Source organism: Schistocerca gregaria, chromosome 4, assembly GCF_023897955.1.
Source record: "Schistocerca gregaria isolate iqSchGreg1 chromosome 4, iqSchGreg1.2, whole genome shotgun sequence".
Lineage (NCBI taxonomy): Eukaryota > Metazoa > Arthropoda > Insecta > Orthoptera > Acrididae > Schistocerca > Schistocerca gregaria.
Window position 1 is genome coordinate 466,365,845 of NC_064923.1, and position 23,922 is coordinate 466,389,766.

General features: G+C 44.9%; 1 protein-coding gene across 4 annotated transcripts in view; it reads left to right on the forward strand.

The window, feature by feature from the left end:
- The first annotated feature begins 196 nt into the window (after positions 1 to 196).
- Positions 197 to 23,922, forward strand: part of LOC126268077 (protein spire) — a 731,327-nt gene continuing 707,601 nt past the window's right edge. Inside the window, exon 1 of one of the 4 annotated variants that reach the window (XM_049973536.1) lies at positions 197 to 835. In XM_049973536.1, the coding sequence (XP_049829493.1) occupies positions 565 to 835 (271 nt within the window). In that variant the 5' untranslated portion in view covers positions 197 to 564. The remainder of the gene's footprint in view (positions 836 to 23,922) is intronic. The other 3 variants (XM_049973539.1, XM_049973537.1, XM_049973538.1) reach the window with 3 other exon arrangements.

Here is a 23,922-nt window from a genome sequence, read left to right on the forward strand (position 1 = left end):
AAAATAAGAAAAAAATTATTGAATTAAGATTTCTTCCCGTTGCGTTTAAGGCTAGATTGTGGGGCAATCTACCTTCTTCTATACCATCGGGCGAGCCATTGGCGTTCTCGTTTGCATTTTTGCGTCTTCTAGAAGACCACAATACAGACACAGTCTATATGTTAGACTGTGATTCAGAAGTCAGTTCATAGACTTCACCCCTAAAGCTAGTCCTTGTGGTTTACAATACTGAGGGTCTTACTTCAGACATCAGACAAATAAAATTTTGAGAGTTTTAAGAAACGTTCTCTTTAGTCGTTGAAGTATACGCGTGGGCTTTATGAACGACATGAATCATACAATTCATCAGTGATAAAACGCGTTGCAAAATAGTAACAATATCATCGGATTGCGTAGCAACGTTTTATCGGCATTGCCTTGATACTGCATGAACAGAAATGTTAGTTGTGTTGGCTATACTGCGCGCAGGCCGAGCGCCATCTATCGAGCAAGCCGTGAACGCGGAGCGGGTTGATTCAGACGCTAGTACATGCAGCTAGCAGCCAGTAGCAATCCGTAGTAAGGATGGCGGCCGATGTAAAAGTGACTCCGAAGTGTAGTTTGGATGCGAATTCTTGTGTTTCTTTGTTAGACATTCTAATATCATTTAATGCTCCTATTAATGAGCAGCATGCATGGGCGTTGTGTTATCAGTGTGCAAAGTCCTTTAAAAATGCAATGCCGGGTGATAAGGGCAAGTGTTATTATGTGACAGAACTGGAGCATGTTTTACTTCACAAAGATGGATATGTGCACCCAAACACGATATTCGCCGGTGGAGGGCCGAACGACACAGGTAAAAATTTCTGACCATGTTTTATACGTCTTTGTGCTGTCATTTAACTGATAAATAGCAGTTGTCAAGTGGAAGCGGCAGTGGTTTTGGATAATTTAATAGTGAAGTCATGTAGCATTTGTGAGTACTCATAGAATCCCTAGATTCCCCGGTATAAATAGTAAGATCTAAACCAACGCTGTGATGTATGTGGCGGTCATCAGAGGAAAATATTACAGTTGTACGCTTTGATAAGCATTTTTTCCCAAGTTTTGTTTGTTTACGCTGTCGTGTTTACAAAATAAGGGCGAAGCTCTCAAGTTAAGTGGAACGCTTGTTACTATGTAACAGAGGTAAAGAAACATACAATTATTGGTGCATTTCATTCATTAGTGACAGATGTCATCGCTCTGTATACAATGTGTAGACCAAAAGTTACTGATGCGCTTTTACAAAAATAAAATAAAAATGCATCCCCGTAAACAAACAATCACGTAAAATTTACGTGTTTCTTTTGCGTGAACCCGCGAGTTAATGAAGCAGGACTTGCGTTTTTTAGTATTACAGGAGACAGGCGACGCATGCTTTGTTGAAGTTGTGATGCTGACGAGGAATTTAGTTCTTATTTGGCCGTAGTCCATGCCGAAAATTTGACTGTTCTGCCATGGGAACACAGTATCAGTATCTAATCGTAACCAATGCGCAGGTTTCGCTTCTGCGTTCGCGCTGAGTATGTCATTACATTGTTAGAGTTACGAAAAGTGAGCTGAACTGAAGTGTTGATAAATTTGTGTATCATTATGCGGAATCATTAATTGACAGATGCAGTGCCTGTTATCGTTTCGAAACATCACGTACGTTTATTAAAAATATTTTAAAAAACATCTAAGACGTGAATTCGCAATGTATTCTCTGTGATTTTTTTTCCAATACGAAGTGACAATTCCACATGGTCGTTGCGTTACGCAGTTTGCCGATTACCACAAAAAAAAAAAAGGTAGTGCTTGATGTTGTATAGATTCTAGTGAAACTGATAGATTGATAGTGTGACGGCGAAAGTAATTTTTTTTTAAGTGGATGGGGTTTTTAACGCGGGTAAACAACGGCCATTGTTTGTTTTGTATACTACAAGCATTTGCTGCTTTTTTCCTTACCGCGCACGAATAAGTATTGCATCTTGTTCCATTCAGAATGTATCGCTGTTTGAAATGTAAAATGCCTGTGGTTTCCCAAGATCACTTATGACGAATGATGGTTTGGTTCCTTCGAAGATGCCACAGCTGCTTATCTGCACTACGCATGTCGAAATCGAGTATGCACTCTTTTTGACACAGCCCTGGCGTCGATGGGACTAAAGTTTAATTCACCCATCTCGCATTTGGGGGCTCTGATTTATAGCATCGTTAGTGCGTAGTGACCGAAGTCAGTGCAACAAATCCGTTTTTAATATAATAGTCTTGATTTTAGAGTGATCTTAATTTAAAAATGTTGAGTACTTGTTGTTTGTCAACGATACTTAATTGTCGGTTGAATTGCGCCCTTTTAGATACTAATTCGATACATTGGCAGTGTATTTTTGTTTCACCAAGCGAGATAACGTAGTGCTACGACAATACACTAGCATTCAGCAGAAGTTCACTGATGTGACTACTTCGCAACGTAACTGTTAAACGCTTTACACTGCCTACAGGCGCATAGTTGTAATCAAATGTAACACATCGTACATGTAACACCACAAAAGAAATGTACATTTTAACCGATCTTTTGCGCCTCCGCGTTTCATTATCTTCGTAAATCAATATACGCACTCTTTTTGAAGAACGTTCGTTATCCAAAGAGCAAATTTACAGTGCGCGCAGTTCAATGTTTAAGAATAATCTCTATCTTTGTGGAGAACAGTATGCAGCGATAAGTGTGCATTAGACTATTTAGCTGTTTAAAACTTTTAATTATCAGTTTTGTCACTGATAGTTTTATATGGATGTAGTTATAAATAAAACTTCCATTAATCGTGAAACTTTATTTTCTGTCATGCTGGCGATTATAAATTCTGACATGCAAGTATCTTCGTAAGGTGTTTGGTGGTATTGTCACAAACGAGCAATTGTTTAGACTTCAGCGAACAGATCAATTTATTCACGATCTTGGTACGAAGCAGCTGGATCACTTCATACAACTGAAGATTGATGTTAGTCAGGCATAAATCATAATCTAACTTCACGGCTGTCGTGTATAAATTACACGTTAAATGTACAAGAATCAAAATATCAGCGTTTCTAAGCAACATTAAATTTGCTTAAGTGATCACCTTTTACTTAAAAGGCCACCTGACGGCTTTTGAAGGCTTGACATTTGTTATGTAGATTATTTTCAGTAGCAGCGCGAGATGTTCTTATGGTTCTCCTCAGTGTGTTCACAGAAAATAAGATTTTATTAATTTTGCGTAGATGTGATGATATGTAATTAGAAATGTGTAATCGACATCTTGTTTAAACTATTTATGACTCACTAATTGAAAATCCTAAGTGGTTCTATGCCCGATCGGACATAGAATTTTACTCTAGCTCTTGTTGGACAAGCTGCGCTTTGCGATGGGACAGCTAGTTTTCTATCTGAACTTTGTGTTTCCGATAGACGTCAGTAATCAAATTAATAATTATTTTGAGTGTTCCAGGTGGTAACTGTTCCGTTAAAACATCTTTCCAAACATGAAGTTATGTATTGTACGTTCAAGAGAGGCCAACAGTTCGTTATGAGTGTATCATACAGGCAGTTCGACAAATTGAATGTGTGATGCTGTATGTTAAGTTCAGTGTTACGCAAGGGCAAAGTGAAAATTGAGCCGTGTGTGCCATGTGTTTGACAACATTGCGCTAATTTTCCAACGTCTATTAGCAGATTTCTTCTATACGAGCACAGCCGCAGTCACATCAGGGACTTAGCTGGATCTGCTTCATTTAGTTCTACCCTAGACATTGTCGCTACGTTTAGATACGAAATAACGTCCAGAAAAAGAAACCAAATTTTGGGACCGGTTTGTCGGTGCCGTTCTTATGTTAGCACCCGAAATGATTTTTGTAGCCTGGTCAAGTATCAATTTACCGATCGTTAGTTGTTTTTGACGAACGGCTCCAGGAAATCAGCTATTCCGTTTTCGACAGCACAGACCGTTTCTCTTAAATTCAGTGTAGGAGATGTTCTCTTCCCGTCTAATATATCTTCTCTTTCGCTGATCAAAAGGCACTCCGTCTAGATTAATGGGCATTTTTAAAAAAAACAAGACTGAATTTGACATCCAACAAAGTTAGAGTATTTGCAGGAGAGCGAAAATAGATGGTGAAAATAAAAATCTGGGAGCTAGAACGAATTCCTGAAAATCGATATTGTTTACAATACATGATCAATCAGAAGCGATATTGGTAAACCGGCTAAAGAAAGCCGGCCTTGGGAGCCCTGTGTAAACGTAGTTATTGGCCGTTGTGATCCGGACTCGGAGTGCACTGTGCATTTATGTGGGGGGAAAATGAACTTCAGAGAGAGACGGCTACTTTTCTGAGCGAAAAAATAGCAATAAACAAGTGGCACAGTGTGGTAGGTCTATGTACGACCATTTGTTAATGTTGAAAGCTAGGTTTGCTATCTCCATATTCAAGCCACATTACTGTGTGTGTGTGTGTGTGTGTGTGTGTGTGTGTGTGTGTGTGTGTGTGTGTGTGTGTAGGGGGGGGGGGGGTGTAATTCTGGCACCACTGTTACACTCGTGAATGGCGCGTGTGATGTAAACCTCTATATGGGCTTTAATTTCTCCAAAGTTGCCTTAGTTGTCATTTCTCAAGACGCATGTAGGAGGAAGTGATATGATGTCTCATGTTTCTCTTGTCGCGTCTGTCAGCGGAGTTTGTTGAACATCTCCGTAACGCTCTTCCGCCGACTAAATGATTCAATCACGGAATGCCCCCCCCCCCCCCCTCTCTCTCTCTCTCTCTCTCTCTCTCTCTCTCTCTCTCTCTCTCTCTCTCTCTCTCTATAACAGCTCTTGCTTGCTCTGAGATCTAGTTCGTGGACGACAACACCGGCCAGGTTGATGCTTTGTTCCTCAACTTCAGGAAGGCATTCGATACAGCTCCATACTGTCGTTTGCTGAACAAAATACAAGCTTACGGAATAGCTGACCATCATTGTGATTGGATACATGTCCTCACTGCAGATACAACAGTGTAGCATAACGGGAGAAAATCGATCGACGTAAAGGTTAATTTCAGGAGTGTGATAAAGCCATTACTGCCTACAACAAAACTAAATTATCAGGTTAGTTACATTGTAGGCTTTGCGGAGCTATCCGCGGACGATGTTGTTGTCTGTAGGAAGGTGGCAACGCTAGAAGACTGCAGCGTATTGCAGGATGTTCTGCAGAGCATGGCCTGTTGGTACAGGTAGTGGCAGTTGAATTTGGACGTAAAAAAAAGGTAATGTATTGCGCATAAATAGGCGAAGAAAGCCACCACTGTTCGATTATGCTATTGTAAAAAGTAATTACGTAAAAATACGTAGTGGTAACCGCCCCTAACGACTTAAAGTGGAATAACAACGTGGAACATATTGTGGGAAAAGCAGATGCCAGGCTGAGATTTATTGGGAGAATCTTAAGGAAATTTATTACATCGAAAGAAGTGGCTTACAGACTTTTAAATCTACATGACTACTATGCGACTGACAAATTGGCTGTTCGCTTCTGTCTCTGGTTCTTCTGCCGACGTTTTTAACGCGAGCAAGACGAACATATGAGCCGCTGCACCTCAGATGCGGGATGCGACACCTGGAAACCGTTCTGAGGATCAATGGGTACTGCACCAATTATATAAGAAGTGTCATAGAATCAAATACTTGACGAGGTGCCACGCCGGAAAAAGAAATGTCTGTTACGGCCTTTTTGTCATAATTCCCACAGTGACGGACAGAATCAGTCTTACGTTGCGCAAACATGGCTTAAAGACTATTTCTAAACTGACAAAGAAGATGAATTATTGTCTCAGATCGGTAAAGGAGGAAAGGGACCCACCTGCAATGTCGTGAATATACCGCATACCATGAACGTGCGGAAATGTCTGTTGGAATGACTGGATGATCGACCAACACCAGGTTGGCCGAACTTGAGGGATTTTGCAGGTGGAGACATTGGCTGTGGTGAAACTCGAATTCTGTGAGACTGACCACATAGTAAAATTCGCTGACATGGAAGTTCTCGCTTTAGAGTAAAGCTATCTCATTCGCTTGTTCAGAGAAGCTATAGAAATACACAAACATGAGAACAGCTTCAACAAGAAAGGAGACGCCCTAAGGGTGGATGGATACTGGATTACCGTGTTGCAGCGAACGATCGTTGCAGGTAGCAAGGGGAGAAACGTACCTGAAATGGCCACGGAAAAACCCTTGGACGTTGGTGCGCCAGGTGCATACAATATGCGGTCGCGAGCTCTACTCCCGTTCACCACTAGCAATGGAGGGTCAAGCTTTGACAATGCCAGCCACTCGTGCTGGCGAAACACCAGAAAATCACCAAACAAAAGTCGGCGCCGCGTTGTCTAGGGCGCCTTGTCAATGTCCTTGCAACCCCCCCCCCCCCCCCCTCCCCCCCTCTATCGGAGGTTCGAGTCCTCCCTCGGGCATGGGTGTGTGTGTGTGTGTGTTGTCCATAGCGTAAGTTAAAGTAAGAATAGTGTGTAGGCTTAGGGACTTAAGCAGTTTAGTCCCATAAGACCTTACCACAAACTTCCAAAAATCGCTCGAAGAACCCGAGACAGAAGTCAATAGACAGTTCAACAAGTAGCCACAATAGCCTTAACAATTTTGAACTCTACAATTCACATATAAGTGCCTGGCAGATGGTTCTTCGAACCACCTCCAGACTATTTCTCTACAGCTTCACTCTCTTAACAGCGCGTGGGAGAAATACACACTTAAATCTCCCCGTATGAGCTCTAATTTCTTTTATTTTATTACCATGATAATTTCTCCCTATGTAGGTTGGCGACAGTAAAATATTTTCGCATTCGGAGGAGAAAGCTGGAGATTGAAATTTCGTGAAACTGGCTCGTCGCAACGATTGCTAGACCAACTCGCTTACCGTACCCTTGGCACTCTCCTCCCTGTTTCGCGATAATACGAAACGAGCTGCCCTTCTTCAGACTTTTTGATGCGCTCCGTCAATTTTATCCGGCAAGGATCCCCTACCGCATAGTAGTACTCTAGCAGTCGATGGACAAGCCCACTGTAGGTACTCTCTTTTGTAGCCTTGTTGCAATTTCTAAGTATTCTGCCAATAAAATGCGATCTTTGGTTTGCCCTCGCCCCAGCATTATGTACGCGATTGTTCCAATTTCAGTTGTTCGTAACTGTAATTCCAAGGTGTTTAGTTGAACTGACAGCGTTTAGAGTTGCTTGATTTGTCGTATAACATATATTTAACTGATTTCTGCTAGTTCTGAAACGTACGTTCGATGGATTCTAGAGTATTACCTGTCAGTCTGGGACACAACTACCATGGTTGGTTAATAGGTGAGAGGAAAGGGGGAGGCGATAATGCGTTTCGTTGAGGAAGCGTTTAGTCGGCGCGAGACCATTACGGAGAAGCTCATTAAAGTCCACCGACTGTTCACATTCCGGGGCGTCCGATTCGCGAAGAGTCGGTTAAAATTACTACTTGCAACTTACGCCTCGCGAAATGACGATGAAGACGAGAAGTAGAAGGAAATGAAGCTTATACGGCTGTCCAGTGTCCACCAACAGTCATTCTTCCCACGCGTGGTACTTGAAAGGGAGAAAAGGAAGGAAGAGACACCAGAAATACGAGTACCTTCCGTCACACACCGTATGGTGGGTTGAGGATTATAGATGTACAGTGTGGGCGAGAAGTCCCCGTAACCCCGTGTATCGAATGCTAATTGATTTGATTTAGCACAAGTACTTATTTACGTATTAATTATCCTGTCCATCTACATGTTCCCCCTCGCGCTGTGAACATATTCCCATACGTCTCGATGTTCTTCTTGACACATTTTTGAGCATGCGCGGCGTTACAATGTGAAAGGCATCCACAGCAGCATTGCGCTCTTCTTCGTTTGCTGCACGACGACGCGCAGGCACATGCGCCTCAATGATTCATCATAACGAATTGTCATTGTGGTGAGATCAGGTCTTATTGGTGAGCATTTCAAGGGAGCTGGTGTTGCTGAGGAACCACGACCTATCCATGGTCCTGGAAAGTCTTCATTTAGGAACTGTGGTACGACAGGGGTGTAGTGAGGAGGCGCCCCTACGATGCAACCATAAGCGTTCTATGAGGCCCCTTTCCTCAAGGTGCGATAATAACCATGTTAGTAACACATGCAAATAATTCGCATCATTCACAACAAAGTACGGTTCAAGCAGGCGTGATATCATCGCTGTCCCATTATCATTACGGGAGACGGTTTCTTTTCTAACTCGACTGTGTAATGAAAATTCTCTTTGGGTCAGACGACAAGCACGTGAACTACGATAAATGGCACAATCATCTGAAAATATAGCCTTGGCACTGTTCACTGCATATGGAAATAGTTAACAAAGCGCGGCATGCTAAAACGCGCTTATTCCGATAACTCGTTTACAAACGTCGTTCGAAAAGGTATGACGTTAAGGTCTTTTTTCACGTGTTTGGGATACCGTGTTCCGAAGCACGCTTACGTGTCGACGTCACACGAGATTGTTCAATCGAAGCAGGTATTCCAGCACACGTTTCTTCTCGTGCCTTCTTCCTTCCACTCCGCAGCCTGCCTTTAATACCGCCAGAAGTAGAAGCACGCCTTTCCCAATACAGAAGTGCTGCCTTCCGGGGTGGAGCCTTATTAAACCTGTCCTGGAATGCTCCCTTTGTCTGTCTCAATATCTGCCCAGTTTTTTTTCGTTCGTGCGCCCACGCGCTTGGCACTAAGCGCTCCTCAATTGTGTAGCTATGACCACTGAAAATTGCCACGGCTACAAATTAAAACTTTGCCGCGGCTGCAAAAACTTGTAAACACGATGAAACTTCCTGGCAGATTAAAACTGTGTGCCGGACCGAGACTCGAATTCGGGACCTTTGCCTTTCGCGGGTAAGTGCTCTACCATCTGAGCTACCCAAGCACGACTCACGCCCCGTCCTCACAGCTTTACTTCCGCCAGTACCTCGTCTCCTACCTTCCAAACTTTACAGAAGCTCTCCTGCGTGTGTAAACACGATTTGCAACAACTGATAAGAAGTGACATAGCTACCAAAGTGCATAATAACATTTGATATTAACAGGGCTACGGAGACTTCTCGCCCACCCTGCAGATGCGGACCGAAGCATCGTCAGGTTTGGTTGAGGCATTGCGGAGAACTTGAGGTCGAGCATTCCCAGCGGGCAGTAAGCTGAAACCGCAGCATCAGTGTTGTCTGCCTCCTGCGGAGACACCTGCGGAAGGATAATCCCGGCTTTCCCAGCTCGGTCGCGGCCGGCCCGCAGCCTCCATTCCTGACCCAAAGCAGCCGTACTCGCGGCACACTTCTGGCCACCGGCTCCCGCTACCGCCGCGCCCGCTGCCGTAGGGCGCACGTTCCTCAGCTCCCCTCTGCACGCACTTCGGAGGACTACCGGCCTACCGCCACAACATTTCTACATCTACATAGATACTCCGCAAGCCACCGTACGGTGCGTGGTGGGGGTAACCATGTACAACTACTAGTCATTTCCTTTCCTGTTCCTCTCATAATAGAGCGAGGGAAAAACTACTGTCTATATGCCTCCGTATGAGCCTCTATCTCTCGCATCTTTCCTTCGAGGTCCTTACATCTACATTTATACTCCGCAAGCCACCCAACGGTGTGTGGCGGAGGACACTTTACGTGCCACTGTCATTACCTCCTTTTCCTGTTCCAGTCGCGTATGGTTCGCGGGAAGGACAACTGCCGGAAAGCCTCCGTGCGCCCTCAAATCTCTCTAATTTTACATTCGTGATCTCTTCGGGAGGTATAAGTAGGAGGAAGCAATATATTCGATACCTCATCCAGAAACGCACCCTCTCGAAACCTGGACAGCAAGCTACACCGCGCAGAGCGCCTCTCTTGCAGAGTCTGCCACTTGAGTTTGCTAAACATCTCCGTAACGCTATCACGTTTACCAAATAACCCTGTGACGAAACGCGTCGCCCTGCTTTGGATCTTCTCTATCTCCTCCGTCAACCGGATCTGGTACGGATCCCACACTGATGAGCAATACCCAAGTATAGGTCGAAGGATTGTTTTGTAAGGTTTGGTTGAGGCATTGCGGAGAATTTGCGGTCGAGCATTCCGAGCGGGCAGTAAGCTGAAACCGCAGCATCAGTGTTGTCTGCCTCCTGCGGAAGGATAATCCCGCGGCGGTACAACCATTCGGCGATCAGCTTCAAATGCCGGTTCTCTAAATTTTCTCAGCAGTGTTTCTCGAAAAGAACGTCGCTCTCCCTCCATGGAGTCCCATTAGAGTTCGCGAAGCATTTCCGTAACATTTACGTGTTGTTCGAACCTACCGGTAACAAATCTAGCAGCCCCCCATCCCCCTCTGAATTGCTTCAATGCCTTTCTTCAATACGACCTGTTACGGATCCCAAGCACTCGAGCAGTACTCAAGAATAGGTCGACCCAGCTTTCTACACTACTGGCCATTAAAATTGCTACACCACGCAGATGATGTGCTACAGACGCGAAATTTAACCGACACGAAGAAGATGCTGTGATATGCAAATGATTAGCTTTTCAGAGCATTCACACAATGTTGGCGCCGGTGGCGACACCTACAACTTGCTGACATGAGGAAAGTTTCCAACCGATTTCTCATACACAAACAGCAGTTGATCGCCGATGCCTGGTGAAACGTTGTTGTGATGCCTCGTGTAAGTAGGAGAAATGCGTACCATCACGTTTCCGACTTTGATAAAGGTCGGATTGTAGCCTATCGCGATTGCGGTTTATCGTATCGCCACATCGCTGCTCGCGTTGGTCGAGATCCAATGACTGTTAGCAGAATATGGAATCGTTGGGTTCAGGAGGGTAATACGGAACGCCGTGCTGGATCCAAACGGCCTCGTATCACTAGCAGTCGAGATGACAGGCATCTTATCCGCATGGCTGTAACGGATCGTGCAGCAACGACTCGATCCTTGAGTCAACAGATGGGGACGTCTGCAAGACAACCACCATCTGCACGAACAGCTCGATGACGTTGCAGCAGCGTGGACTATCAGCTCGGAGGCCATGGCTGCGGCACTTAAACACACACATCTAAGTGAAACACATCAGCAAGTATATGTTGTCACTGAACCATAAAGCATTCTGTAATTTAGTAAATGAAACAGCTGACATTCACTGCGTTGTAGGATATAAGTTTGTGAACGTTTTTCGTTTCGATAATTCGCTAAAGTGCTGAAGGAGAAGCCGCAAAAGGCTCAAGAGATCGATTGCAAAAAAAGTAAACAACAAACACACGTGGGTTGAAAATTAGTATGAAAATATTATTTTGTCCATGATGTATCTCACGAACTCCGCGGCCGTGGAGGATTGTTGGTGGATAATGCAACCAACCAAAAAGTTCTTTTAAAAATGATGTATTTCAATGCCATAACTGGTTTCTGTATATCGTTCCCATCTTCAGCTGGCTAACGTATCGGATTACGTTGTTTCCTCAACAGCATGTCTGCTCCTGTAGCACGATCTACTGGACGGCGCTTTCTCTTGCTACATTCCTAATACTTCATCTGGACCGTGTAAAAACTGTTGCAGGGCGAACAGTACACATAGTCTAAACAAAAGCATCGGACGTAAACCAAATGTCTCAGGATGAAACTGACATGATGAAGAATGTTTTAAAGTGTTTGTATACCACAGTGATTTATTTTGTGCTGCGACAGTTAATGCGTTGTCCTGATAAAGCATAAGGTCGGTAGCAGAGCAAAGCAGCGTCCGCTGGAACATATTGCATGGGCTGACATGCTACCGACGAAAACGTTAATGTTATCACAAACGTTAGCCATCTGAAGATGGCTGTGATACCACGAAACCGGTTATGGTATTGAAATAAAGAATTTTTAAGTGTGTTTTTGGGTTGTTGCGTTATTCACCCGTAAAGTCTGAAAAAACCTACCTGCTCCAAACCAATATCATTTTTCTGCATTGTAGGTCTTCTTACGTTCGTTTTTGCAAGGAAAACTGGAGAGAATATCCGCGTTATGCAACATACAGTTCATTTATTTTTCATTTGTTCTTACAAGTTAAAAAAACTTTAAATGCCTTGTTAATCTGTACGAAAAGTTGTGATGTATCATCTTGTGGAGGCTCATACAAAGGAAAGAATGAAAAATGGTGTTAGTCACGTCGACGACGATGTCATTTGAGACGGAGCCCATGCTCGACTGGGGAGGGATGAGGGCGGAATCCTTGTCGTGCCTTTTCGAAGGAAGCGTTCCGGAATTCGCCTAAAGCAAATCAAGTTGATTATGGAGAACCTAAATCTGAATCGCCGGCCGACGATTTGAACCACCGTCCTCTCGAATATGAGCCCAGGTTCGTATGAAATGATACTTGAAGCCATCGTTAGTTAGAAAGAACTTAAGATCTGACATTAATTTACGTTGCTATAGTCCATGGCTACCAGTTATTCAGAGCATCCGTAATTGTTAGGGATGTGCCAGTAAAATACTGAATTACGGAAATTACTAAAAATACGGAAACAAATTTTACAATTAGATGTTTTAAAAATATAGAAAAAGGTACTGTTTACACAGTATTTGTGTGGAGTGTAGCCACGTATGGAAGTGAAACATGGACGATAAATGGTTTGTACAAGAAGAGAATAGAAGCTTTCGAAATGTGGTGTTACAGAAGAATGCTGAAGATTAGATGGGTAGATCACATAACTAATGAGGAAGTATTGAATAGGATTGGGGAGAAGAGAAGTTTGTGGCACAACTTTACTAGAAGAAGGGATCGGTTGTTAGGACATGTTCTGAGGCATCAAGGGATCACCAATGTAGTATTGGGGGGGGGGGGGGGGGGGCAGCGTGGAGGGTAAAAATCGTAGAGGGAGACCAAGAGATGAATACACTAAGCAGATTCAGAAGGATGTAGGTTGCAGTGTGTACTGGGAGATGAAGAAGCTTGCACAGAATAGAGTAGCATGGAGAGCTGCATCAAACCAGTCTCAGAACTGAAGATCACAACAACAAACATGCTATTAAAATGTTTTCTAGATTGTAATGATTTCCTTCCTGAGTACGCCTATCTACGAATGACTTCGTCACCACGGCATTCTAAAGGCCCGTTTCCACTGAATTCGGAACACGTTCTGCAACATTGTTTGCGACAAGCGTTGGACTGCCTGTGTTCGCAACATGTCAACGTACTGACAACACAAAATCAGTGTTCTACTACCGTGTCGGGTCAAATCAGAGGAACTTTATTCCTGGCCTGCTACTACTAAATGGCTCTATATGCGTGTCCCTTTACGAAATGAAATGGACAAGAAGCAAAATTTACGAGCTTCTCACATTCTGTGAGGCAGAAGAGTGCCTCTGTAATGTTCGAATTCCCTTTACCGAGTATGGTCAGTAAAAATGCTAGAGAACATCCAACGAACAGCGGCTCCTTTTGTCAGCTATTCATTTAGTAAACAGGAGAGCGTCTTGGAAATGCGTATCAGACTGCAGTAGCAGACGCTTACATGAGACGCTCTGGGCCGCGGAATAGTATACCGTTCAAATTCGGAGAGCACGCGTTCAAACAGCCGCCAGATAACATATTTGTTTACGCCTGCTAGATGTCGCTAGTTGACAATTCACATCTGAGAAATGTGAATCCATGAGCGGATCGGATCGCCTATAGTCGTTCGTCTTTTGCAACGTTCGCAGATGGAGCAGGAGAGTCATGATGGAGATGTTCAGAGCACTGTTCTCCATACACTGTGAAGTCGACTTCCAGAGTATACATGTAGGATAGATTGTTTGATCACTGGAAATCAAGAGATAAGGACGGTACGAGGCGATGATAAATACACTCCTGGAAATTGAAATAAGAACACCGTGAATTCATTGTCCCAGGAAGGGGAAACTTTACTGACACATTCCTGGGGTCAGATACATCACATGATCACACTGACAGAACCACAGGCACATAGACACAGGCAACAGAGCATGCACAATGTCGGCACTAGTACAGTGTATATCCACCTTTCGCAGCAATGCAGGCTGCTATTCTCCCATGGAGACGACCGTAGAGATGCTGGATGTAGTCCTGTGGAACGGCTTGCCATGCCATTTCCACCTGGCGCCTCAGTTGGACCAGCGTTCGTGCTGGACGTGCAGACCGCGTGAGACGACGCTTCATCCAGTTCCAAACATGCTCAATGGGGGACAGATCCGGAGATCTTGCTGGCCAGGGTAGTTGACTTACACCTTCTAGAGCACGTTGGGTGGCACGGGATACATGCGGACGTGCATTGTCCTGTTGGAACAGCAAGTTCCCTTGCCGGTCTAGGAATGGTAGAACGATGGGTGCGATGACGGTTTGGATGTACCGTGCACTATTCAGTGTCCCCTCGACGATTACCAGAGGTGTACGGCCAGTGTAGAAGATCGCTCCCCACACCATGATGCCGGGTGTTGGCCCTGTGTGCCTCGGTCGTATGCAGTCCTGATTGTGGCGCTCACCTGCACGGCGCCAAACACGCATACGACCATCATTGGCACCAAGGCAGAAGCGACTCTCATCGCTGAAGACGACACGTCTCCATTCGTCCCTCCATTCACGCCTGTCGCGACACCACTGGAGGCGGGCTGCACGATGTTGGTGCGTGAGCGGAAGACGGTCTAACGGTGTGCGGGACCGTAGTCCAGCTTCATGGAGACGGTTGCGAATGGTCCTCGCCGATACCCCAGGAGCAACAGTGTCCCTAATTTGCTGGGAAGTGGCGGTACGGTCCCCTACGGCACTGCGTAGGATCCTACGGTCTTGGCGTGCATCCGTGCGTCGCTGCCGTCCGGTCCCAGGTCGACGGGCACGTGCACCTTCCGCCGACCATTGGCGACAACATCGATGTACTGTGGAGACCTCACGCCCCACGTGTTGAGCAATTCGGCGGTACGTCCACCCGGCCTCTCGCATGCCCACTATACGCCCTCGCTCAAAGTCCGTCAACTGCACATACGGTTCACGTCCACGCTGTCGCGGCTTGCTACCAGTGTTAAAGACTGCGATGGAGCTCCGTATGCCACGGCAAACTGGCTGACACTGACGGCGGCGGTGCACAAATGCTTTGCAGCTAGCGCCATTCGACGGCCAACACCGCGGTTCCTGGTGTGTCCGCTGTGCCGTGCGTGTGATCATTGCTTGTACAGCCCTCTCGCAGTGTCCGGAGCAAGTATGGTGGGTCTGACACACCGGTGTCAATGTGTTCTTTTTTCCATTTCCAGAAGTGTAAATTGGTATCCAGCTGAAATGAGGTTTGTTTGAAATGCGTAGCTGATGAATGAGGGAACAGTCCATGTAATCATTAACGTTCAGTTGTTAGACATTGAACGCAATCCTTCAACGTGTTAACCCTGCGACGGTTTGTAAGGGAAAGAGATGTCAAGTATAAAACTGCTGTACATGAAACACGTGATGTTTCAGTCGTGTAGTTGCTGTTCGTGTCCGCACCCGATAGCTGAGTTAGCCGGCACGGTAGCTCAGCGTGGTTGGTCAGAGGGTTAGCTGCCCTCTGTAATTAAAAAAAAAAAAAAAAAACTGAGTTCACCGATCAACAACGAACTAATAAACGGATGTCTTACGGCGACCGCCTCAAGCAAATGCAACGAACGAAAGTGAACAAAATGAGTGGTCAGCGCGACGGACTGTCAATCCTAAGTGTCCGGGTTCGATTCGCGGCTGGGTCGGAGATTTTCTCCGCTCAGGGACTGGGTGTTGTGTTGTCCTAATCATCATCATTTCATCCCCATCGACGCGCAAGTCGCCGAAGTTGCGTCAAATCGAAAGACTTGCACCAGGCGTGCGGTCTACCCGACGGGAGGCCCTCGTCACACGACATTATTGTTATTATAGTAGCTGTTCGTGCCAAGCGTGTCTACTAGAGTTGTATGATGTTACGACTTTCTCGGCCGAGAAACCTTCGCATTTGACATTAATAGAAAATTGAAGGCAACATAAAGAGTTACATATCTGGAAACGACCAAATTCTCGTTAGTTACTACATGGATCCCCATGCTATGGCCGATAGCGCTGTACTTTGCATTGGAAATAGCGATAGCAGACCGTGGAAACTACGTGCGCTTATCAGTATTTTTGACGCGTCATTGTGGATAAGTGGTATAAACCGGCAACGCAGCTCAGCGTGTTCAGTCAAGGGGCTCACCACCCTTTGTAATTAAAAGAATCTGAGGAAGTTCGCATTGATTGTGTTTGAGAGGTGTCGTGTACGATATCGGCTCAGAAGTTCTGACGGAAAATACCGAAGGCACTAATAGATGGTACCAAATAGAAAAACATGGAGTTCATTCCTGGCCGGCCTTAGGATATTTTCAGGCACTTACCACTTCTTTCAAATCTGGCAATTTCTTAACGTGAAAAATACACAATTTTACTTTGTTTTGGAGCAAGTCATTTCAAAGATCGGAGGAAAGCAAGGGCATACCACTTCTAATTGGACCATTTCGAGTTAAGCACGTCGAGTAAATCGACCTTCGGATCGATGCCAACTTTACTTACATTCCTATTTTGTACAGAAAAATTGCTCGTGATTTTCTCATTCCGATGAACTGCTCATTCTGTAGGTTGTGAGCTTTCTCGTGCATAGACTTTGGCTGCTTGGATCGAGTAATACTTAGCCAGTCATTATCGCCCGTGCAACCACTGCAAATCATGCGGCGACGCTGCCTCCAAGACTATGACCACAGCTGCGCCTGTCACGAATTTAGTGGCTATATTTGGGGTGAACGTGATCCCGTGTCGGTATTTTGCTCTTAATGACATGCTGGAAGTGAACGATAGTTCTTCATGAAGTTCCACAATCATCCGCCCATATCCTCTCTTTAAAACGTACCCATGTATTGCTAGAACATGTGGTTCGCCATACAAGTGGAGCATAAAATTCGTGGCATTATGGTATACGTAACGGTGCCGCTAGCTTCAAAGACGGCATTACTTTTTTAGTCTAAGAGTCGTAAAGCGCTCTATAGCAAAGAGTGTCCTCCTTTTACCATTGTAAAATCCACTCTTTTTCGTATAGCATCAAAGTGCGATATGCCCCATCTACAAACGCGTTCATACCAACTGCTTAGCAGTGATTTTAGTCTGTAACGATAAACGTAGCTTGTCCAGTATGCAGCGAAATTTAGACGACATTGATCGTTGCGTGACAAATCTCCCTCCCACGCTTTTTTACTGATAAGTCCATATCACAAGAATTTTAATCTATCAATTGACGCCACATCCTACCAGTATCTTTGAGAAACTCCTACATTTCAGTGGGAAAAGAAATTTACAAAGTATACCAAATCAGCGCCACTTAAGTGATATTGTAAGAGAACATGTTCCTATTAGTCGCTTTTAGCAGAGAAGTTGCGGTTATTTGTAAACAGATGATTGTATTTCTCACGCAGTGTTTTGTATGAACATTATAGCTCCTGAAATTTTGCTACGTGTGTATTCTTTCATTCGTCACCTTTCGATGCCAAGAGTACCATTGTGGAACAGACGCGTTTCACACTGTACTCCCCTGCAGACTGTTAGCGAAGGAATAGGTTCCTAGATATGTGAGTGGGTCGGAGACTTCTTAAGTAATAGAACACAGTACGTTGCCCTCGACGGCTTCGTCAGGGACAAGAATATCGTTAGAAATGCCGAGATCTGATGGACAGGATGAGCAGAAATCTGCGGCTGTTTGATGTCGTTGTGGCAGGAACGTCTCATCATTTAGTGACTATACGGGGTTACAAGATGACTCAGCTAAAATTTCTAATTGGGATGATGAATAACAGCTTACTCTAAATGAAGAAAAGTGTAAGTTAATGCAGATGGGTAGGAAAAACAATCCCCTAAAGTTCGAATTCAGCACTAGTAGTGTGCTCCTTGATACAGCGACATCGATTTAATGTCTAGGCGCAATTGTGCAAAGCTATATGAAATGGCACGTGCACGTAAGGACGGTAGTGTGGAAGGCGATTAGTCGGCTTTGGTTTACTGAGATGATTTTAGGAAAGTATAGCTCATCTATAAAGGAGACCTTGTATAGAACACTGGCGCGACCCATTCTTGAATACTGCTCGAGTGTTCAGGATTTCCTACCAGTTAGTCCGATCAACGCGGAAGTAAACTCGAATGGGAATCCCTGAAGGGAAGACGAAGTTCTTTCCGCGAAACACTGTTGCGGAAATTTAGAGAACCGGCATTTGAAGTTGATTGCGGGACGATTGTGCTATCATTAACGCACATTTCACTTTAGGACCACGAAGATAAGAGAAACTATTAGGGCTCATAGGGAGGCACGTAGTCGTTTTTTCCCTCGATTTATTTGCGAGTGGAACAGGAAAGGAAGTGGCCAGTAATGATACAAGGTACCCTCCGCCATGCACCAGCCATACCGGGCTTGCGGAGTATGTATGTAGATGTAGACGCAGCATTGTTGGACAGCACTTCGGGTGCAGCTGTGTAAAAGTTTTAAGAGCCACACTAGAAAATTTAGACATCACAGCTTCTCCTGCAACGATTTTGGTGCACTTTTGGTATTCACAGACCGACATATCAGCAACTGTCAAAAATTAGTTTTCCTTCGCCATGTGCCCTTTGCAGTGTTTTATGATGTTTCTCGACATTGGTATTTCGAATGCCTCCGCCCGGTGTGTTATGGAAGATACACAGTCTACTGCAGTTACATTTCCCCCCTTCATCTTTCTTCTGCTGACGATGCGCGGCGGGTAGTAAACTGGAGGCGGTGCTCACTGTGTGTCTAAATTCCTCTGATCTTGCCCACGCTATATTGGCTTCTCAGGAAAACGGACCCAGCGCAATAGCCACTGAACCACACCTTGCTCGGTGACAATATTCTAAAGGTAGCAACTATAATACCTTCATGTGGGCAGTCGCAGCGTCACATGCGAGCGTGTAAATTAGCCACTAACCACGTCGTAAATGGCATTATGACGTCAATAATCAGTAGATGGTGTCGACTGGTATCGTTGGCTGACATTGGTAGTTGTCCCCGCGCACATTCTTGTTATAGTGATGGACTTACTGCTTACGTGTCTTTTTAATCTTTATCTTATTAATGACTTTTTTATGACTCATTGAGAAGGTTTCATGAGGACTTTTTTTCGTACGAGTGTCCTTTTTCAGAAGGTACCAAATACCTGAAAGGGGAAAATAATAAACATGTTTCAATACATGGACAAAAAAACGCCTGCATTGCACAAAGAAGAACGTAACTAGATGAAAAATAATTTGCAATGGAAATTCTTTCAACAGTGAAAACATCAGCTCTGTCTAAGAAGACAAATTTTTTTGGATTTTAGTTGGCACTTAGTAAGAAAGTAAGACACAAAGGGTAAAGTAAAACCACGCTTTTTAGTGCATTCTAAGTAGTTTCACGTGTTTGTGTCTGTTTGCACGAGCAAATAATTGTCTTTGTAAGCAGGATGGAGTATTTATCGTACGATCTTCGTCAAGAAATCTACTATAAATTGTGTTCCAGTCAGTAATAAATGTTTTTATTATTGCTGATGCTGTTAGTTTAGGGTGGCAATTATTGAGCTGTATGAAATAAAGTCCGCATAGTTTCTGAACGGTTGGCCGTGGGACATGATGGAAATTGTATGGTTTGGTTTAGCGACGAGGCCCACTTTCATTCGAATGGATTCGTCAATAAGCAAAATTGGCGCATTTGTGGGACTGAGAATCCGCATTTCGCGATCGAGAAGTCATTTCACTCTCAGCGGGTGACTGTGCTATGTGTAGTGTCCAGTTACGGAATAATCGGTGCGATATTCGTTGACGGCACGGTGACTACCGAACGGTAAATGAAGGCTTTGGAAGATGATTTCACCCATACGATCCAAAGTGACCCTGATTTCGACAAGATGTGGTTCATGCAAGACGGAGCTCGACCCAATCAAAGTAGGGGTGTGTTTGATGTTGTGGAGGAGCACTTAAGGGACCACATTCTGTCTCTGCGGTACCCAGAGGCCACTGACACTGGCCTTGATTGGCCGCCATATTCTCCGGATCTGAATACATGCGACTCCTTTTTGTAGGGCTGTATTAAAGGCAAGGTGTACAACAGTAACCCTAAAACCATTGCTGTGCTGAAAACATCCATTCAGGTGGTCATAGACAGCATTGATATTCCGACATTACAGGGGGTCATGCTGAATTTCGGTATTCGTCTGCGCCACCGCCAATGATAGCAAGCATATCGAACATGTCATAACCTAAATCCGAATGTCTGTAGTGACGTTTACGTTTTGAATAAAGTGTGTGCACGCGATGCTCTAATTTGCGTTTTTTTTAAAAAAAAGGTTTAATTATTCCGAATTCCTGTATTGAAGAAGGCCCTTCATAACTTCAGTTTCATCATTCAGGCGTCGTATTGACCAGCTGAAAAGCTGACAGCACTCTCTTCTAATTCTTTAAAGGGTTAACATTTGCTGTTACATACTCCTGTTCACTGCCTGTATTGACAGTGGTTAGTTACTGTTCAACCTCTCCATGTCTTTTTGTGTCTGTTGTTTTCTTCCTGTTGGTTGATAATTCATTATTCATTAAAGTTCTGTTTTCTGTTAATTTTCTACTACTTAAGTGTTCATTTATGCTCTTATGTTTCAAATCGTGCTTGACTATTCTATTTCGTACCGTATTAGCTAATGTATAGCCAGTTGTTCTTAAAACCCCATTTCCGCAGCTTGTGTTCTTCGTTCATTTCCAGCTGTTGCTGCCCATGTCTCACAGCTATGAAGTACAGGTGGTGTTGGTTTTTTTTTTCGACAGTTTTACTAGGGTTCCTCTCCGCACCATTTAGTCACTAAGTTGTGTATGATCCCGTTAATGTAATTTAATCTTCCAATTTTTTCGATACTTCATTCAGTCTGGAATCGCGCGACCACTGCGGTCGCAGGTTCGAATCCTGTCTCGGGCATGGATGTGTGTGATGTCCTTAGGTTAGTTAGGTTTAAGTAGTTCTAAGTTATAGGGGACTGATGACCTCAAGTGTTAAGTCCAATAGTGCTCAGAGCCATTTGAACCATTTGATACGCCATTTTTGTTCGTGAAGGTGATGGTATTACCCAATAAGTTAAATTAACGAGAAGAATGCTGGCGCTAGATAATTTCATTGGTCAAAGCTTTTTTCTCCGATAAAATTTCGGAGTCGACGAGAAACGACCGTTCGTGACAAATGAATCCTCTCCAGGGGTGCTGCAGTATACTCACATATCACGGATTATCGATTGAGACAATGTCGCACGTGTAAATGGAGCGTCTCGCGATGCCCAGGGACTCGGCCACTATCATTAGAATGAAGGCGGTGCTGGTTCTGTTTGACGAGAGGAGAAATGGCGGCGCTCACGAAGCTGTCGCCGGTGAGCCCGCTTCCCACGGGCGCCGGCCTGCGCGGCCCGCCGTGTCCGTCTTGTACCTCACGGATAACCTAGCCACTCCCACTCGACTCGCTTCCTCCGTGGGAAATTTCGAGCCGAGCTCTACTCTAGCGGAACGCAGCGTATTTCGCCGCAATGAGGACAAAGGTCAGTCGTAACACGGACCCCAGCAAGTCGCCGCCCCACATTAGAGAACCGTTTTCTGCTCTCCAGTACGCTTTTCTCTGCCGTACTTGTTTCGTAAGGTTACCGCCCTCACAACTCCCCTCCCTCTCTGCTATAACCTGACAATCTTTTTCTACCTACACAGAGGTGAAATACCTCGCGTTAAGGAAGTAGGGTCTTGTTGGGATATGTTCTAATAGTGGAGCTAAGTGCTCCTCCTTCCTGTTACTCTCTAGGGCAGTAATCGTCAAACTTCTTCACTCAGTGGCTAATACGGACATCGTGGAGCGGCACCTCTGGCCGCGTATGTACCGATCTTACACTGAAGCGCCAAAAACGCTGGTAGAGGCATGCGTATTCAAATACAGAGATGCGTGAACAGGCAGATTACGGCGCTGCGGTCGGAAAATCCTATATATGGCAACATGTGTCTGACGCAGTTGTTAGATCGGTTACTGCTGCTAATAAGGCAGTTTATGAAGATTTAAGTGCGTTTGAACGTGGTGCCGTAGTCGGCGCACGAGGTAGCGATGAAGTGGGGATTTTCCCGTACGACCGTTTCACGAGTGTACCGTAAATATCACGAGTCCGGTAAAACATAAAATCTCCGATATCGCTCCGAGAAGGGGACCAACGACGACTGAGGAGAATCGTTCAACGTGACAGAAGTGCAACCTTTCCGCAAATTGCTGCAGATTTCAATGCTGGGCCATCAACAAGTGTCAGCGTACGAATCATTCAACGAAACATCATCGATATGGACTTCCTGAGTCCACTAGTGTACCCTTGAAGAATGCACGACACGAAGCTTCACGCCTCGCCCGCGTCCGTCAACGCCGACATTGAACTGTTCATGACTGGAAACATGTTGCCTGTTCGTACGAGCCTCGTTTCAAATTGTATCGAGCGGATGGACGTGTACGCGTATGGAGACAACCTCATGAATCCATGGACCTTACATGTCAACAGGGGACTGTTCAAGCTGGTGGAGGCTCTGTAATGGCGTGAGGCGTGTGCAGTTGGAGTGATATGGGACCCCTGATACGTCTAGATACGACTCTGACACGGGACTCCTACGTAACGAACCAGTCTGAACACTTGCATCCATTCATGTCCATTGCGCATTCCGACGAACTTGGGCAATTCCAGCAGGACAATGCTACAGAGTGGTTCCAGGAACGCTCTTCTGAGTTCAAACACTTCCGCTGGCCCCCAAACTCCACAGAAATGAACATCATTGAGCATATCTGGGATGCCTTCCAGTGTGCTGTTCAGATGAGATCTCCAGCCCTCGTACTGTTACGAATTTATGCACAGCCCTGTAGGATTCATGGTGTCAGTTCCCTCCAGCACTACTTCAGGTATTAGTCGAGTCTATGCCACGTCGTGTTGCGGCACTTCTGCGTGCTCGCGGGTGCCCTACACGATATTAGGCAGGGGTGCCAGTTTCTTTGCCCATTATAGACCAGCTGTAATAAGGGCGGGGTAAGTTGAATTCCGGCCCATAGCTACTAAGCGTTAAAAGGCAACGTCATTAAGAGTACTTTGTGTCGACTGTTTTCCTGCTTCATGTTGCCGCTACCGTTAGTGACCCCAAAGTGACACTGTAAGTGCCTGACAAAGTGTTGTTTAGTTGTCTGTGTGAGCGGACGAGAGATTGATTAATAACAGTAATTGTATTTATATTTAAATGCATCAAGCAACACGAGTAACGATCACAGATGTTTAATAAATGTTTTGAATGGCAGTTTTTTGTTACTCATTGCGGTGTGCACAACACCATTAATTCGATTTAGTATTGCTGCTACAAATAAGTTCCGAATTCGACAATGACCATCTCTGCAACGCGCGTCCACCAGTCAACGTTACTTCCGTGCCAAAATTTATTGTATAGCACCTGACGTAGAGTCGCTCACGCAAGTGAGTTGTCCCCATAGGAGGACAAACAGTAAAACATTCGCCCTCCTCACATCTCCTAACGCCGTAGTGACTGCGCTACTTACCACTCTGCCCCTGAGGTGAGCAGCTAGCTTTACTTAGCTCATAGCCTAACGCACCAACATCAGTTACAATTAAACACATCTTAAAATATTACTGTCTCTGCAAGCATTGTTGTCTTACTGAGCAGGAAAACTACACTCTTGAATAGCTCGTAACGTTAATTGACGTTTGTGTATTCGGTTTTTAGTTTCTAAAGGCATAATATTCTAAAATACGGCCGAGAACAGCGGGCCTCAAGAATACTTGTTTCGGGCCGCAGTTTGACGACCACTGCC